The 16983-nt window shown below is 33.6% G+C and overlaps 1 protein-coding gene across 1 annotated transcript in view; it reads left to right on the forward strand.

Annotated features, from left to right (window-relative positions):
- LOC134855131 (dynein axonemal heavy chain 7-like) overlaps positions 1–16983 on the forward strand; it is a 366992-nt gene that overhangs the window by 325103 nt on the left and 24906 nt on the right. Inside the window, 9 exon segments of the mRNA XM_063871543.1 lie at positions 873–1090; positions 1465–1710; positions 1941–2210; positions 4809–4970; positions 5562–5615; positions 5913–6113; positions 6706–6867; positions 12575–12760; positions 13192–13209. Coding sequence (XP_063727613.1) covers positions 873–1090; positions 1465–1710; positions 1941–2210; positions 4809–4970; positions 5562–5615; positions 5913–6113; positions 6706–6867; positions 12575–12760; positions 13192–13209 — 1517 coding nt within the window.

The raw sequence follows: 16983 nt of genomic DNA on the forward strand, positions 1-16983 counted from the left end.
TAACAGATTGAACATGTGGTTGGTCTTTTTTGCTTACTTTGGAAAAAAGACCATAATCTTAAGTTGAATGTCGAAAATTGTTTTTCCAGCTTAACCCTTCCACACAACTTTGAAAAAATCTAGCCTGAAAAAAACATATAGTTTGTTAGCTTGAGGTTGGCTGGTAACTTGAAGGACACTTGAATAAATCAGATCGGTCAGTGAATCTGAAAATTTCTCAGAGCGATGGGTGGATTCACAAAAACAACCTATTCTTTTTTAAATTTCAATTTCGATCCCCTGCCATGGGAATGATAGTATCTGAGGACGAGTTCTCACTTGACCTCTAGCTTCAGGTCTGCCACAGCCTGACCAATTTCGGCTGCTATAGTGGTACCACGTATAAAATCTAGACGCAAAAAACGATGCAAAAAAGAGCTTCGCAACAAATTAACTCTATTTGGAATATGATGAAACAGGGAATAATTAAAACCAGGGGCGTATCTAGGATTTTCTCGAGGGGGATGGGTTGGTGGATTTTCAAAAAAATTTCGGCACGCGCTCCCCCGTCAAAATTAGTATATCTTGGCGCCAAAGGCGCCTTTAGAAAAATTTTAGGGTCGATTGGCCAAAAATGGATTTCCTAAAACGTACCAAAGGGGGGACCCTTTGGGTCGGCAGGGGGTTGAATCCTTGAGGAAAAAGCGTCCGCCCCCCCCCCTAAATCCGCCCCTGATTAAAACGGACTATGCTTAAACAGTTCTGACAGACTTTCATAGGTCCTCTGCGATTCGCTGAAACCACAATTATAACTAAATTAAATTGAAAGGAAAGACATTTAGAAAATACTCAAAATAAGCCAACCAATGTATAAAACTATAACTTCTGTTTAGCTTCCTACTCGAGCATTCTCTTTTTCTCGATCGCCGACCTGGCCAACATTGAGCCCATGTACCAATACTCTCTCGCCTGGTTCATTAATCTGTTCACGATGGCCATCGACAACTCAGAGAAGTCCGACCAATTAGAGAAGAGACTGGAGAATCTGCAGCACTATTTCCAGTATCTCCTCTACTGTAATGTGTGTCGCTCACTCTTTGAAAAAGACAAGGTTCGTCTAACTTTTCATTAGCTTTTCGATGTAAAAAATAAAAGAAAATTTCATAAAACATTTGATTTTCATTTAAATTTTTTTTTTTCGTTTTTCTTCAAAACATTACCAATTTTTGTTTTATCTTTAATGTATGAGAAAGTAATTCATTTATGACACAAAAAAATGTAAAAATTCATTTTTTTAAGTTTTTTTTTCAAAATTTCAATTTTTTGAGATTCAACTTTAAGTTTTTTTTCTCTGCGAAGTGCATAAATATGAAAGTTTTTCGTCGAACTTTAAAATTAAATTCAATAAAACAATATTAAGAAATCAGTCTATAATCTTCTTCAATGCAGTTTTCAGAGGTAATTATGAATTTGTATGTTTTTCAGCTACTGTTCTCTTTTCTTCTCTGTGTGAACGTCTTACGCACAAAGGGCGAAATAGATGAAGACGAATGGCGATTTCTGCTAACTGGAGGCATCGGCCTAGACAACCCCCACCCCAACCCCACAGCATGGCTCCCCTCCAAAGCATGGGATGAGATATGTAGACTGGATGAACTTCCTGTGTTCACTGATTTGAGAAAGAAGTTTTTGACCCAAAAGGACTACTGGAAAATGGTTTACGACAGTCCGGTTAGTAACTATTATCATCTAAATATAAATTGACTATTTTAAGATAGTAATACTCCAATTAATTATCGTTCATAAATATATACACAAAAAAAATGTGCATAAAAAGATTTTACAATGGCTTAGTTTTTTAATACGAATTGAGAAATTAAACAAAAATTTTTCAAATATTTAATTAGCAGTTGTTAAAACCATAATTTCAACCGTTACAAACCCAAATGATTTTTTTTCAGGAGCCTCACCACCAAAATTTCCCTGGAGAATGGCAGGACAAGACGGGCAGCTTCCAACGCATGCTAATCATGCGGTGCATTCGACCGGACAAAATAATCCCAGCACTGCAAGAATTCGTATCGGAGAAAATCGGGCGTCGATTTGTGGAGCCACCGCCGTTTGATCTTGCGAAGACTTTTGCGGATAGTTCGTGTACTGCGCCCATTATATTTGTGTTGTCTCCCGGAGCCGATCCAATGGTGGCTTTGCTGAAGTTTGCTGAAGATATGGTATGTTAAGCTCTTAAAGAAATTTTTAACTTCTACGAAAATTGAATAATTTTGTCATAGGAAATAGCTAAAAACAGAGCTTCGAAAAAACAATTTCAAACTCATTTCAATCTAAACCTGCCCGCACTCAGTAAAAAGAGAAAATAATAGATTATAATAGTTTTTTATTGTCAGTCTTCATAAATTTCAAAAAAAGGAGATTATAGTTGATTAAAAATGGATTATAATGTTACTATTTTTTGAAACAAAAAAAAATTATAATCGATTATTTTTTGAAAAAATTATTTCAAGAATTTTTATTGAATTATAATCAACTTTAATCGATTATAATCCTTTTCTATTCAATTTCGAGGGGGACCGCGTGCCAAAAAAAACCGAATGCCTTAAGAAATCCGTTTTTGGCCTGTTTCTTCAAAAGTTTGCCTGCGGCGCACAAGTTTTGGCCAAAACAGGGTCTCTTAAGTGCTTTGGGAGACCTCGAAAATCAATTTGGTCGACCTAAAAAAGTCGATAAAATTTTACTGTGTTTTCATGCAGAATAGCTAAATTATAATCCATTATATTTCATTTTTTTTGTAAAATAATACTTTGATAGAAAACAGGTTTATAATCTATTATACTAACTTATAATAAATTATAAGAGATTATAAGAAATTATAATTTATTAAACTGTCACCAAAATGTTCATTATAATGGATTATAAATCGTTTAAACATCTAAAATTGGCGCTTATAATTAATTATAATTTTGCTAAAAGTACGATTATAAATATAATATATCAATAATTAGGTGCGGGTGCCAATTGCTATCTAGCTGTTTGAATAATTTAAAATTAGCGTAAGAAAAAAAGTGAACTTTTTGTGCCGGGATGAAGTGGAAGCAAAGCTGCTATATGTCGAGACAATTTTGACCAATTATTTCCTTCAAAGCAACATTGAGAAGCAAATTTGCTTGTTTTCAATTTTTTTGTGGATACTGCGTCAAGGTTGAACAAAAGTTTGACATGGAATCTGCAACAAGGATGTTTTTGCATTATCTTCTTACTGTTTTGGAATCAAAAGAAAAAATTCTAGCGCATATTGAAGCTCCAAAAGCTCAAGTAGCAAAATTTGTGGATTCCACAACAAAATCTTTGCGGTTCAGAAAATTTTGCGAATCTTTAAACAATTAGTAATACAAAACTACCGCTGTTGTGCCCCTGTTTAAGAACTACATGCAATTTTTTGGTGATTTTTCTGGGCTGGGTAATGTTGTTTCACCCTCAAGCAACGAGCACGGATTATGGTGGGCGTCGAACTTCCGACCTTTCGATCGAGAGGCGGAGACGTAACCACTTCACCACCGCTCCCCCAAATACTTACAAAATGGGGATTTTCCAAATAATTACAAAACTTCCTATAACCGCTTGCATTGGCTTCTGCCATACGTTTTATGTGTCAAGCTAGTTTACCTTACAAGGTATATCTTCATCACTTACGAAACAATTTGGTAAGAGGATTCAACCTACAAAAAATTTGCCATTTTTGAATATTTGTCTCTGGATCCGCAGGCATACACACACAACTTTGAGCTCCCTAAAAACACACAGTTTAACCTCATTTTGACAAAAACTATCTTGATAATATTTCAAATCAAAACATTTCAAATTGACATGATGTTTTAGAAGCATGACAAGTTTTCAAATTTTCGGCCAAAACTGATAATTCAGTCGTAAATATTTTGTCTCTGAATGTTTCCGAAAAATCATAATTTCTCCCAAGCTTCCAAAATTCATGAATTGTTTGATACTCTGCAGAAACCTTTATCAAAGGCATTGCTGTGCCTTAAATTTTGTATGGTGTTCCAATTAAAATTTAACATTTTAACATTTTTTCGTTTTTTTTTCATATCTCACACAGGGTCACGCTAACTATTACAAAGATTTTCATTAAAAAACACAATTTTGACCAAGAATTTCAAAATGATTTACAAATGAAAGAGGAACGAGTTAGTTTGTTAAAGTTTTTCCGTTTTTTGTGACGCCTTTCTCGTCATGTAAGCATCAAAATATATTGAAAAGCAAAAAGTAGAGTAATCAGACCATTTTCGGTCCTGTTTCTCCTGCTAAATAAGTTACAATAAGTATATTGGTTGACCGAGCTTGAAAAGTTTTGCATGGCGCACAGCTTAAGAAAATAGGAGCCCTCTCCAAAAAATGCGGCAAAACTCAAGAAGCTTCACTGTTGGCTTGCTTTTGAGAAAACAGTTTGCCGTACAGAAATAAAGGGCGAAATACCTATAAAACCCTTCTAGGAAACCTTAGGTCTGCATCTTCATCACAATTTGATAAATCACTCATACGACATGTGTTTGTGGTACATGGATTTGGTAGAGAAAAAAACAGCAGAATCAAATTTCTCCCATACTCATTGTTACTCGGATCAATAACGTAATGGAGAGTAATAATGCACCAATTGTTTCCAATCAGGGCTTCGGGTTGAGCCAAAAATCTTGAATGAAAATTTAGGTCACACTTTGATCAAAATTTTTTTGCGGTCATTTTTTGCAGTTTTGAAAAAATGATAAATATTTTGCACTTTTCATTTCTTATAATTCCAGGGATTCGGGGGAGCGAAAATGATCACGCTCTCTCTGGGTCAAGGTCAAGGGCCCATTGCAGTGAACATGATTGAGAGAGGGATCAAGGAGGGCATATGGGTTGTACTGCAGAACTGTCACGTGGCAGTGTCTTGGATGGGCACCCTGGAAAAGATATGCGAGGTGGGTATGGTTCTTTTGGTACCCTATAGAATTCAACTCGTTCTTGGTAAAATTCCACTGCATTTTTCGGATTTTGTTCATTATTATCTTCCCCCTTCTATGGGACCTGGTTCAGTCTTTGCATCCCCATAAATAGCTATAATGAACTATATTAAAGATTCTGCAAACGTGAATTTGGTACATTGTGAAACAAGTTTTTCCCTTTTGCGCGAAGGAAAGAAAGGGGGAGCTATAAGATCCATCTTTTGGTTGGGTCTCAATTTCTCTTCGTTCGATGATTAGTTATCAATTTTTGTCCAAATGTCAAATCCAAGGGGCGCTAAAATCCAGTCAATCGTGTTAAATTATTTCGAAAAGTTATAATTTTTGGCGGTGCTAAACTCACCATATTATAAAAATTGTAATGCCGCAGCTCGCAACAAAATACAACTTGCAACAAGACAAGTCGCAACAAAAACTTGCCAGCAGAGGGTAGGACTTTAACTTCTCAATTCAACTTCTCACGGTTTTTTTTTGTAATGAGAAAACGAAGTAAATTAAAATTAGATAATCTGTCATACTTGAAATAATTATACCGTTGTTTTATTTTAGGGTAAATTGAAAGCAGAGCGACAAGCTGTTGTGGAAGTTGACATTGACGGCAATGTAAGCACAGATCTTTTGCAAAATACAATCTTTTTCTTTAAAAATTGAAGGTCTGATCTTGTTATTTTTAAATTCATACCTTAAGGCGGGAGCAAAATTAAAAAGTTATACTTAGTTTGTAATACCCTTAGTTTCTTTCTTTAGTTTGCCGCTGGAAATCTAACCGACAAACTCAGTGCATACCGCCAAATTTTTAAAAAATAAGTAGTCAAAAAATAGTTTTGGCACCATTTTCTCATTTTTGGAAGTAAACGTGTTAGTTTTTTCTTTTACTGTTACCTTTCAATGATTTTTCAGGAGGTCAACCCGGAGCAAGTGCACCCCGACTTCCGCCTCTGGCTCACCAGTTACCCCTCCCCCCACTTCCCAGTTTCAGTATTGCAGAATGGGGTGAAGATGACCAATGAACCCCCCAGAGGCATAAAGGCTAACATCCTGAGGTCCTACATCTCGGACCCGATCAACGACCCCGAGTTCTTTTCCGGAAACAAACAGATTGTAAGTTCTCATTTTATAAATGTTTCGAAACTTTTGACCAATCCTGCTGATTTCTTGTCAAATTGTATTCATCTTTAAGGCATTAGCTAGTCTTCAGAAAAAAGACACACTAACATACCAATGACAGCGTGCTATATTAGTCTACAACATCCAGTTTAAGTAGTTTAACCATAAAATTTTTGCTAATTTGCTAAAAAATACTAATTTTTAAAATGGAACACACCTGTTCCAAACGCAATTTCTAGCTTTAGTCTGCCTCAAAATGTGACCAAGATAGTTTTGGAAAGGGCAAAGACAACTTCTGAAAAATTAGAAGTTGTATTTGACCTTTCCAAAACTTCCTTGGTCACATTTTGAGGCAGTCTAAAGCTAGAAATTGAGTTTTTCAGGTGTGTGTTTAAAACAGACCACAATTTATGAACATCCCTTCAAAAAAATACATGCATTTAAATTGATCTTACTTTTTTGTAGAGTTTCTTACAACGGCTAACTAAAAGTTTTGAACTTGATTTTCGATACTCCATATATTGATGTGTGTTTGGTTTATAATTGTCTTCTCAAATTTTGAAATCGTGATTGACTTTTATTTCAGAAAGTGTTCAAGAAGATGCTGTTCGGTCTCTGTTTCTTCCACGCATTACTTCAGGAGAGGAGGAAGTTCGGACCTCTCGGATGGAATATTCCATACGAGTTCAACGAGACAGACTTGAGGATCAGTGTACAACAGTTGTCCATGTTCCTCAACCAATATGAGGTCACATATCATGCAATATTTGTATTTGATTGCCCAGTAGTTTGATCGTGTTACCTAAAAGGGGTATAAGGAAAAATATTGAATAACTGGAAACCGCAAAAAAGTTTAATCATTTAGTTTTTGCTTTTTTGTTTTTTTTTCTATCAGGGAGAAGTCATTTTCAAGTATAAATGAACGTAGTGATGACACTTATATAGGTCGTTGTCTTTTTTGATTTTTTTAAAGAAACATTTTTTGAAATATTTTTTTCACGTCATTTTTGATTGGTTTTTGCGGTTTGGCTTTTCGTTTCTTGTCAAGTTCAAACCATATTCACTTGTTAAATGGAAGACAAATTGCGTTTTTCACTTGCAAAAATGTAAATAGTGCAAAAAAGGGAACTATTTTTGGTTTCGAAAGTTTTCTTTTTGATTTTCCCAGCGGATTCTTAATACAGTTATCTTAACAAAGTTTCTTCAAAACAGCCATAAAATGTTGTCTTTCAAACTGCAAAAATAACCTTTTCCTAAAGTCAGTTTTTTTCGGCTACTTTGCATCCATTGAAATGATTCCATTTGTCTTTTGGCTATATTTATCATATTTGATTTCTTAATTTTGATGCAGGCCACACAAGATTGATTTGTATCTGGATAAAGCTCTAACTATTTCTAGTGCTCTTGTTTTTGATTTGAAAAAGTTTTTAATAAAAAAACTGCCAGGTTGATTTTCTTCTCCATTTCATCCCCAGCACGTTATGTGAATTTTGCGTCTAGTAATAAATAAAAAACAAGACTGCTCGTATCAGGGCGAAGCTCTGAATGTTCTGACTGCCTTTTAAGTTCTATGGCGCAGTAATAAGTTGAAAAATTCAAATGTAATGAAAAAAAAAATTAAAAGTTTTTCATAGAAAAAAAAGGCTTTTTGTAAAAACATCCCCCACACGTCGTAATAAGTAGAAAGTGATACAGTTTACTTCTTTTAACAAATCAATTGTGGCATATAAGCTTCTTTGAACCAATTTGGAACAATTTCTAGGACGGATTAGATCTCGCTTACGAGTTAATAGCGCGAAATATATCGCTCGTTAATTGTCTGGCCAAAATGGCAGTCTTTAAACACCTTTAACTTTTCAAAGTTAAACTCAGGGCAACAAAATTTTTTTATTGGTTTTTAAAAAACATCGTCAAAAAACGCTAGTTAAAAAGTCGAAATTTGTCTGAAGAAAAAAAACCCACCCCGAGCACAAATATTCCGTTACTTGCGTTACGAAAGTCGGAACAACTAGAAAAACCGGGTCTCGATTTATGTAAAAGTGGTTTAACTTGGGCCACTTACGCTTCAATATGGAATATTGTTTTGCATGTTGATTATCATAATCTGGCAACTTTGGTAACTCTGAACCTAACTGTTGAAACATCTTGTTAACATTTTTTGGACTGGATTAAAATTTCCGTCAAAAAAGAAAATATATAAATGTCAAAATTAATTAAAAAGAAAAATACCCAACAACAATAAAAAAAACAACTAGAATGTCGGCACAGTTACGCTAAATTCTATAACTTCGTACTTTTGAGAAAAATTTTCATCGATTGCATTCCCTGAATCCGCTGCAGATTGAAGTATTAATTCCTTAGTTCAAATGCATTAAAATTTGCAAGGCAAGTTACGTTCTTCAATCAAATTTTTTTCAAATGCTGTGTTTTGACAGACCAGTTTTATTTTTGGAGTAAAAAGATTGTTTTGGGGATGTGGTTTTTTTAGCTTTTTAATTTAATGAAAGTAAATTCATGGTAGTGCACGCCCAAATTTGATTTTTCCGGGTTTGATTTTTGTTTCTTGTTCAATTCAAATAATACTCATTCGCTGAAAAAAACGCAAATTAGGATTTCCAGATATTAAATAGCGACAATGCGATTGAAATACAAACAAGATTACCACGCTATCAAAAACAAATGACGAAATTTGTCGGTTCTTTGAATTGAATCGTATTAACTTTTTTTTTCTTTAATTCGATTTTTAAAACTTCCATTCAATGCTAAAAACTATGTCTTAAGGCAGTTTTCAGGAAGTAAAATATTGAAAAAGTAGAAAAAAAAACTAAAACGATGCGCTTTTTTCATCAATTAATCTTTGTTTTTCACTTGCTTTGCTGTTGTTAAATATCGCTTTTTCTGTAATATCCCAGTGATCGCTATTTTTCAGCACTGATTCACGTATATTTGAGAAATTGTTGCATAAAACATTCTGCAATTTTTTGAAGCTATTTCAGTAAAGATTCCGTAGAAAATCATCGCTAAAACTTAAGAAATTTTAACTCATTCTACTAGCTTTTAAATGAGAGTTTTAGCTGATGAGCCCTTTAGCTTTTAAATTTTTGAAGGATCGATAGCGCAGAGGTAGCATAAATGCCAATAAAGCTGAAGGTTAGGGGATTGAACCCCTGGTAGAGCATAATTTATTCTCATTTTGATAGGTTATTCGAGACAGACTTGAAAATCAGTGTACAACAGTTGTCCATGTTCCTCAACCAATATGAGGTCACATATCATGCAATAGTTGTATTTGATTGCCCAGTAGTTTGATCGTGTTACCTAAAAAGGGTATTAGGAAAAATATTGAATAACTGGAAACCGCAAAAAAGTTTAATCATTTAGTTTTTGCTTTTTTGTTTCTTTTTCTATCAGGGAGAAGTCATTTTCAAGTGTAAATGAACGTACTGATGACACTTATATAGGTCGTTGTCTTTTTTGATTTTTTTAAAACATTTTTTGAAATTTTTTTTTCACGTCATTTTTGATTGGTTTTTGCGGTTTGGCTTTTCGTTTCTTGTTAAGTTCAAACCACATTCACTTGTTAAATGGAAGACAAATTGCGTTCTTCACTTGCAAAAATGTAAAAAGTGCAAAAAAAACGGGAACTAATTTTGGTTTCAAAGGTTTTTTTTTCCCAGCGGATTATTAATACAGTTATCTTAACAAATTTTCTTCGAAACAGCCATAAAATGTTGTCTTTCAAACTGCAAAAATAACCTTTTCTTAAAATCAATTCTTTTTTCGGCTACTTTGCATCCATTGAAATGATTCCATTTGTCTTTTGGCTATATTTATCATATTTGATTTCTTAATTTTGATGCAGGCCACACAAGATTGATTTGTATCTGGATAAAGCTCTAACTATTTCGATTGCTCTTATTTTTGATTTGAAAAATTTTTTAATAAAAAAACTGCCAGGTTGATTTTCTTCTCCAATTTATCCCCAGCACGTTATGTGAATTTTGCGTATAGTAATAGCTAAAAAAACAAGACTGCTCGTATCAGGGCGAAGCCCTGAATAATCCAACTGCCTTTTAAGGTCTATGGAGCAGTGTTAACATGAAAAAATCAAATGTAATGATATAAAATTAATTTTTTTTTCATAAAAAATAAAATAGATTTTTTGTAGAAACATCCCCCACACGTCGTAATAAGTAGAAAGTGATACAGTTTTTTTATTCTTTAAACAAATCCATTGTGGCATATATGTTTCTTTGAACGAACTTGGAACAATTTCTAAGACGGATTAGATCTCGCTTACGAGTTAATAGCGCGAAATATATCGCTCGTTAATTGTCTGGCCAAAATGGCAATCTGTAATCCCCTATAACTTTTCAAAATTAAGCTCAGGGCAACAAAGTTTTTTAATGACTTTTAAAAAACGTTGTCAAAAGCGGCTAGTTAAAAAATCGAAATTTGTCGAAAAAAAAACCACCCCGAGCTCAAATTTTCCGTTATTTGCGTTACGAAAGTCGGAACAACTAGAAAATCCGGGTCTAGAATTGAGTAAAAGTGATTTAACTTGGGCCACTTACGCTTCAATATGGAATATTGATTTGCAAGTTGATTATCATAATCTGGCAACTTTGGTAACTCTGAACCTCACTGTTGAAACATCTTGTTAACATTTTTTGGACTGGATTAAAATTTCCGTCAAAAAAGAAAATATAAAGGTCAAAATTAATTTAAAAGAAAAATACCCAACAACAATAAAAAACGCCTAGAATGTCGTCATAGTTACGCTAAATTCTATAATTTCGTACTTTTGATAAAAATTTTCATCGTTTGCATTCCCTGAATCCGCTGCAGATTGAAGTATTAATTCCTTAGTTCAAATGCATTAAAATTTGCAAGGCAAGTTACGTTCTTCAATCAGATTTTTTCAAATGCTGTTTTTTGACAGACCAGTTTTATTTTTGGAGTAAAAAGATTGTTTTGGGGATGTGGTTTTTTTAGCTTTTTAATTTAATGAAAGTAAGTTCATGGTAGTGCACGCCCAAGTTTGATTTTTCCTGGTTTGATTTTTGTTTCTTGTTCATTTCAAATAATACTCATTTGCTGAAAAGTACGCAAATTAGGATTTCCAGATATTAAATAGCGACAATGCGATTGAAAAACAAACAAGACTACCACGCTATCAAAAACAAATGACGAAATTTGTCGGTTCTTTGAATTGAATCGTGTTAACTTTTTTTTTCTTTAATTCGATTTTTAAAACTTTCATTCAATGCTAAAAACTATGTCTTAAGGCAGTTTTCTGACCAAGTAAAATATTGAAAAAGTAGAAAAAAAACTAAAACGATGCTCTTTTCAACAACTAATCTTTATTTTTCACTTGCTTAGCTGTTGTTAATTATCGCTTTTTCTGTAGTATCCCAGTGATCGTTTTTTTCCAGCACTGATTCATGTTTATTTGGGAGATTGTTGCATAAATAAATCCGTAGAAAATCATCGCTGAAACTTAAGAAGTTTTAACTCATTCTAGTAGCTTTCAAATGAGAGTTTTAGCTGATGAGCCTTTTAGCTTTAGAAGTTTTGAAGGATCGATAGCGCAGAGGTAGCATAATTGTCGATAAAGCTGAAGGTTAGGGGATTGAAACCCTGGTAGAGCATAATTTTTTCTCATTTTGATAGGTTATTCATCGCTGTTTCATCGCTGAAAATAAGCCAAATTAGCGATAATTTATCGATAAAGTTTGCTACTGTGGTAATGAACATCGATAATTCATCGATGGCGATCGCTTTTTTTCACTTGCTTATCGCTAAATTTCATTGTGAGCTCAACCCGGGCTGTCAGTGCTTCTGATGTCAAAAAAGACGTTAAGATTATTTTACCATTTTAAAACAAATATTTAATCGAGAGTAAAATAACGGAGCGATATTCACTTAATTAGGTTATGATGGTTTTTTAGGCTTAAAAGTTGTTCTCGCTCAATTTTGATTTTCAGCAGTTTGACTACTGATTGCTTTTTAAGTTCAGTTCCTCCTTGAAGGCAAACTCCACTATCGAACAGCAAAAATGTAAAAGTAAAGAAAAACGTGAATAAACTTCTTGTCTCAAAAATGGATTTGAATGTCTTGAAATTCCAGCAAACTAAGGAAATATCTATTAGTTTGATTTTCTATACAAGGTGTTGTTTTCATATTAAAGTGTCAATCATAAAAACTTCTCGAAATTCAAAGAGCTTTAATGTGATTTTTGCTTCAACTTTTTCGGTTTCTGAGTTTTTTCGTTCAGTTAACCTGGTTCAATTTGTTGAATTGAATTCAAACAAATTTTAGATAAAAAGAACCTACTTTTATTGCTTCTTTGAACAAGGTTAAATAACGTGGGCTTATTCTGTAGCTACATAATATAATTTTGTGAAATATGTGAATGATATTAATTATTGCCATTTGTGTTATTTGTGTTGTAGGAAATCCCTTTCGAAGCTTTAACTTACCTGGCAGGGGAGTGCAACTACGGCGGAAGAGTGACTGACGACCACGACAGACGCACTCTCCTCACCATCCTGAACAGATACTACTGCAACGAGATTGTACAGCAGAAGTCATACTGTCTCGAACCATCCAAACAGTACTGCGCACCCAATGATGACGATGTAAGCCCTTCCTCTTTAACAACCACCCCCTCCCCCCTATTCCACGGAGATTCGATCCATCAAACAACAGAGACATTTAGAAATATATAAGAATGTTCGAATTTGTGTTAATGTTGACAAAACTGAAAAACTTTAAAATATCGCATTTTATTCTTTAAAATTACATTTTCTCAGCAAAAATTTAAATTTGCGAAGCCAACAAAGATGTGTTACTTGTCGTTTGTTCTAATTATGATTTTTCAAGCCGTAAGTGACTTTCAGCAAGGAGATCTGAAATATTAAGATGCTCTTTGCTAATTTTTTTTATTGTTTCTTAGTTCGTGGGAGTTAATTTGACCTCATAATCGCAAATTAAATTTATACAACTCTGTTATTCGACTCCAGCAATGGTGTGGCACGCAAATTAATTTGTTCAACTGTTTCTTTTTCAGTACGACAGAGGGCTGACGGTGAGTCATATCATGGTCATATACAACCATAGTCATTCAAAGTCTATTACATTGTCTAAATTTGCCACGATAATCGATTATCTAGATTTGATTTTGGTCAACTAAAATCCATTATAATCGATGTTTATCCATCAAACTTCGATGCGGGAAGAAACAAAAAAAACTATATTTTAATTGCACGTGCCTTCATACCTTCTCGAATGATCTAATTGCGATAATGTTCATCACTACGTTAGCGCATGAACACGTTCCATAAAAAATCAGTTCTTATCCTAGATTCTACAACCTGTCAGCGCACAGATTTTTTGATTTTTTTGAATATCAATACATGTTTTGTGACAAGTTTTGAAAATTATGAAGGTTTTGCAAATCACGAAACGTCTATGAATTTTTCAAAAGCCCATCCAATAATTTAAAACAACTTTGGTTCTCCTAATCATTGCTACTTCAAAGTAGTAAATTTAGAAATTTTGACCATTATCTCAAATAATCTCAAAAAAGGAACTGGAACCTGATCTAAACTACATTTTATGATTGGATAAATTAGATATTTTACCAATGTAAAGTATTTAATATTAACCAATCATGATCCATCTAACTAACAATCCACTTATTTGTAAGTGCTGAAATTACTTGTAATTTCAGCACCAGAGTGATTTGAATTTAACTTAGAAATTAGTTGAACTCTCCCGAGTACTTCAGCAGCCGCAATAAACCAGTATACCCTAGATCTATTGAGCCTAGCAGAGACTAGTTAAACAACCTGAGACTAGATAGTATAAGAGTAAGATTAGGATCGGTATTAGACTAAGAAGTTGCACGAATCTATCCGGCCGAAAATAAGATAGCGTGACGAGCAGACGGTGTACCCTATCCGAAATTACTCTATGAGTTATAACCATCGGTCCTAACTCATCTGGTGCGACCATAAGTCTCGAACAAGACCTTAATAGCTTAGAATTAACCAATAATAGATTAGAATTTAGACAAAACATTTACAAAATGTTATACGACAATAATTTAATCGAAATGTCTCTACGACTCAATAGATCAGAGCCAATATTCCGAACGATAACAGAACTACCCGGAATTGGAAGAAGACCTCGAACCAGAGACGACATACGACAAAGCAGAAACTTACCATATAGTTATATGATAGTTCGGCAAAAGCCAGAACAAACTTTTGTATTTAGAATACTACTAGCAATGAATTTAGATTTTCATTTGCAAACATAAAATTTTGAAGTCAATCTTCAGAATCATTTCAGGCGCTAAACAGAATTATTAATATACAATAACGATTGATAAAAAGATCTCAGATCGTTTTCCTAAATTCTGCAGTAATATACAAAACATGTTTGAAAAATATTTATTGAAAAATCAAAATAAAAATTAGTAGCATGACAATAAACGGTTAGTAATTATAAATCATCCTGTTGTTCCAGCTTCATCGCCTAAACATAACAGCATTCATAAGCTCACTAATATCATAAAAATACTAAATCTATTCTTTACGCAAATTTAAAACATTTTAAACTTAAATTCACTTAATTTTAAAATCAGATCATCAAGGCTTATCCTTGGATCTTAAATCATTTTCTATTTAATTAAATTTAAAACTTGATCATCAAGGCCTATCCTTGGATCAAAAAGAACAACTTTGTTCTCCCCCACCCACTTAACTAGTGTCTAACGACCTCAAACGTCGATTCACTATCCAACCCTTTCTAAAAACCCAGGACTAATAGAAATTTTTGAACAAAACTAATCATTCAAATTAGGATAAACAGTGAAGAACTTCGGTTATTCATCCTTCACTTGATCCCCCCTCTTACCAGACCCAGGATAAATCTTAAACTTAGTAAGTTTAAAATAGTATCTAACGAACTACTCGCGTTCTAATTATACCTGAACCTTGTGGATCGATTTACTATTCTCCAACCCTGAACACAATCACTACCCTTAAGTAAGATTAAGTAAGTTAACACCTTAGCTTATACTATCCACGAGAAAGTATAAAATCATTCTTCGGAATCGATATACTTTTCTCCCCAACCCTGAACAAATAGACCCAGGTTAGGCTAACAAAAAAATCGTAAGGACTAACAGTTTAAGCAAATAGAAATCATTTAACAACCTTTTGCATCCGTCATCCTAAACCTTATGTCATTTAAAAACCTAGGAAATAAACAAACAATCGTTTTACACAATTGTGAAATAGATAATAAAAAATACGACCTTGTAATCACACCTCATACACAAACAGTTGGATACATTAGAACAAAACGACAAACATTAATGAGAAAAATAATAACTAAACAAAGACAAATAACACGAAAAAGATTTTCAAAAAATCGAAACGCATTTTCAGAATCAGAAACCAACAGTTTAGACGAACTTTATAAACTAAAAGAATCAATAGATAAAAATTGCCCAATTCACGATCAATTATATTTCTCTGACTCAGAAACAACTTCAAATTCATCAAAAAGAGGAAAAAGAAGAATAAAAAAGCAGTATAAACACAAACCAGTACATTTATACAATTGGAATCAACCAATTAGACACATTGATAATTACATATTAACAGTCATCGAACGAAAAAATGAGCTCAACGCACACCCCAGGTGAAGAAAGTCCAGATGATGATGATATTTTCCCCTTTATCGTAGATGCAACCACTGATAGAGGACAGCATATATTCTGCAAAAATTTACTCTTAAATTTGTTTGAACCCGGAATCAGTCCATGTAAAACAGAGTTCCCAGATGTAAAAATCAAAAGACAAATTATCGATCACTATTTGAAAGATATATGCAACTTAACACAACAATACGGAATCTACTCCATAGAATTCAGCTCACTAAACCAGAATCACAGCAAATATGTAATTCAAACAGACGACCTTGATTTAGAATTCTCAAAAGTATTCTCAGAATATATAAAAAGCATCCAATATCATAACTCACAAAGAGCAAACTCCATATTCACCAATGAAGTTTTTGCGATAATATATAGTTATATCTCGATATTAGAAAACGAAATCCAGATACCAAATGTCTCACCGACAGAAACTTCTAAACATATAAGAGTACGACATGAAATCACACTACTCTCTAGTTTTCTAAATATAATTAAAGAAAATTTCACGAAAGATGAAGTTTCACAACATACAAAACACGACTTACAAAAAATCTTGGCATGGTTCATAATAGATTATTTCACACATAATATTGATTTAATTTCACAAGCAAGAAAAAAATTTAGACCCCAAAACTCAAACGATGATACTGCCATCACAGAACAATCAGACTATGTTTGGGACCCCGAATGGTCTCATCCCGCATCCATAAACTTCCCACAATCAATCTCAAGTCAAGCAATAAGTACGATATCTTATGTAAGAGATTATGTACGAGTAATACCATTAACCATTGATGCAACACCATTAAACTATAATACATTTTTACCCGATATGCAAAATAATAGTTTAAACTCTACAGTCATACACAATGAAAACCTCAATGGAACTAGGAATCTTACTCAACAAGATATCCAGACACCATCACACTTCATAAATGAAGAAATCGTACACACAACAACTACACAACAAAGTATTTCACCAATACGTCCAAACTTAACAACACCAAGAAATACAAATCCTTCATAAACACAGGTAACATTACAATCAACCGTTAAACCTTCGGTTGCCCCAAAATATTCACACATGGATTACCAAACATACAGACCCATGACAATACCGCCAAAAACACG

The sequence above is a fragment of the Symsagittifera roscoffensis genome, chromosome 10 (genome assembly GCF_963678635.1).
Source record: "Symsagittifera roscoffensis chromosome 10, txSymRosc1.1, whole genome shotgun sequence".
NCBI lineage: Eukaryota > Metazoa > Xenacoelomorpha > Acoela > Convolutidae > Symsagittifera > Symsagittifera roscoffensis.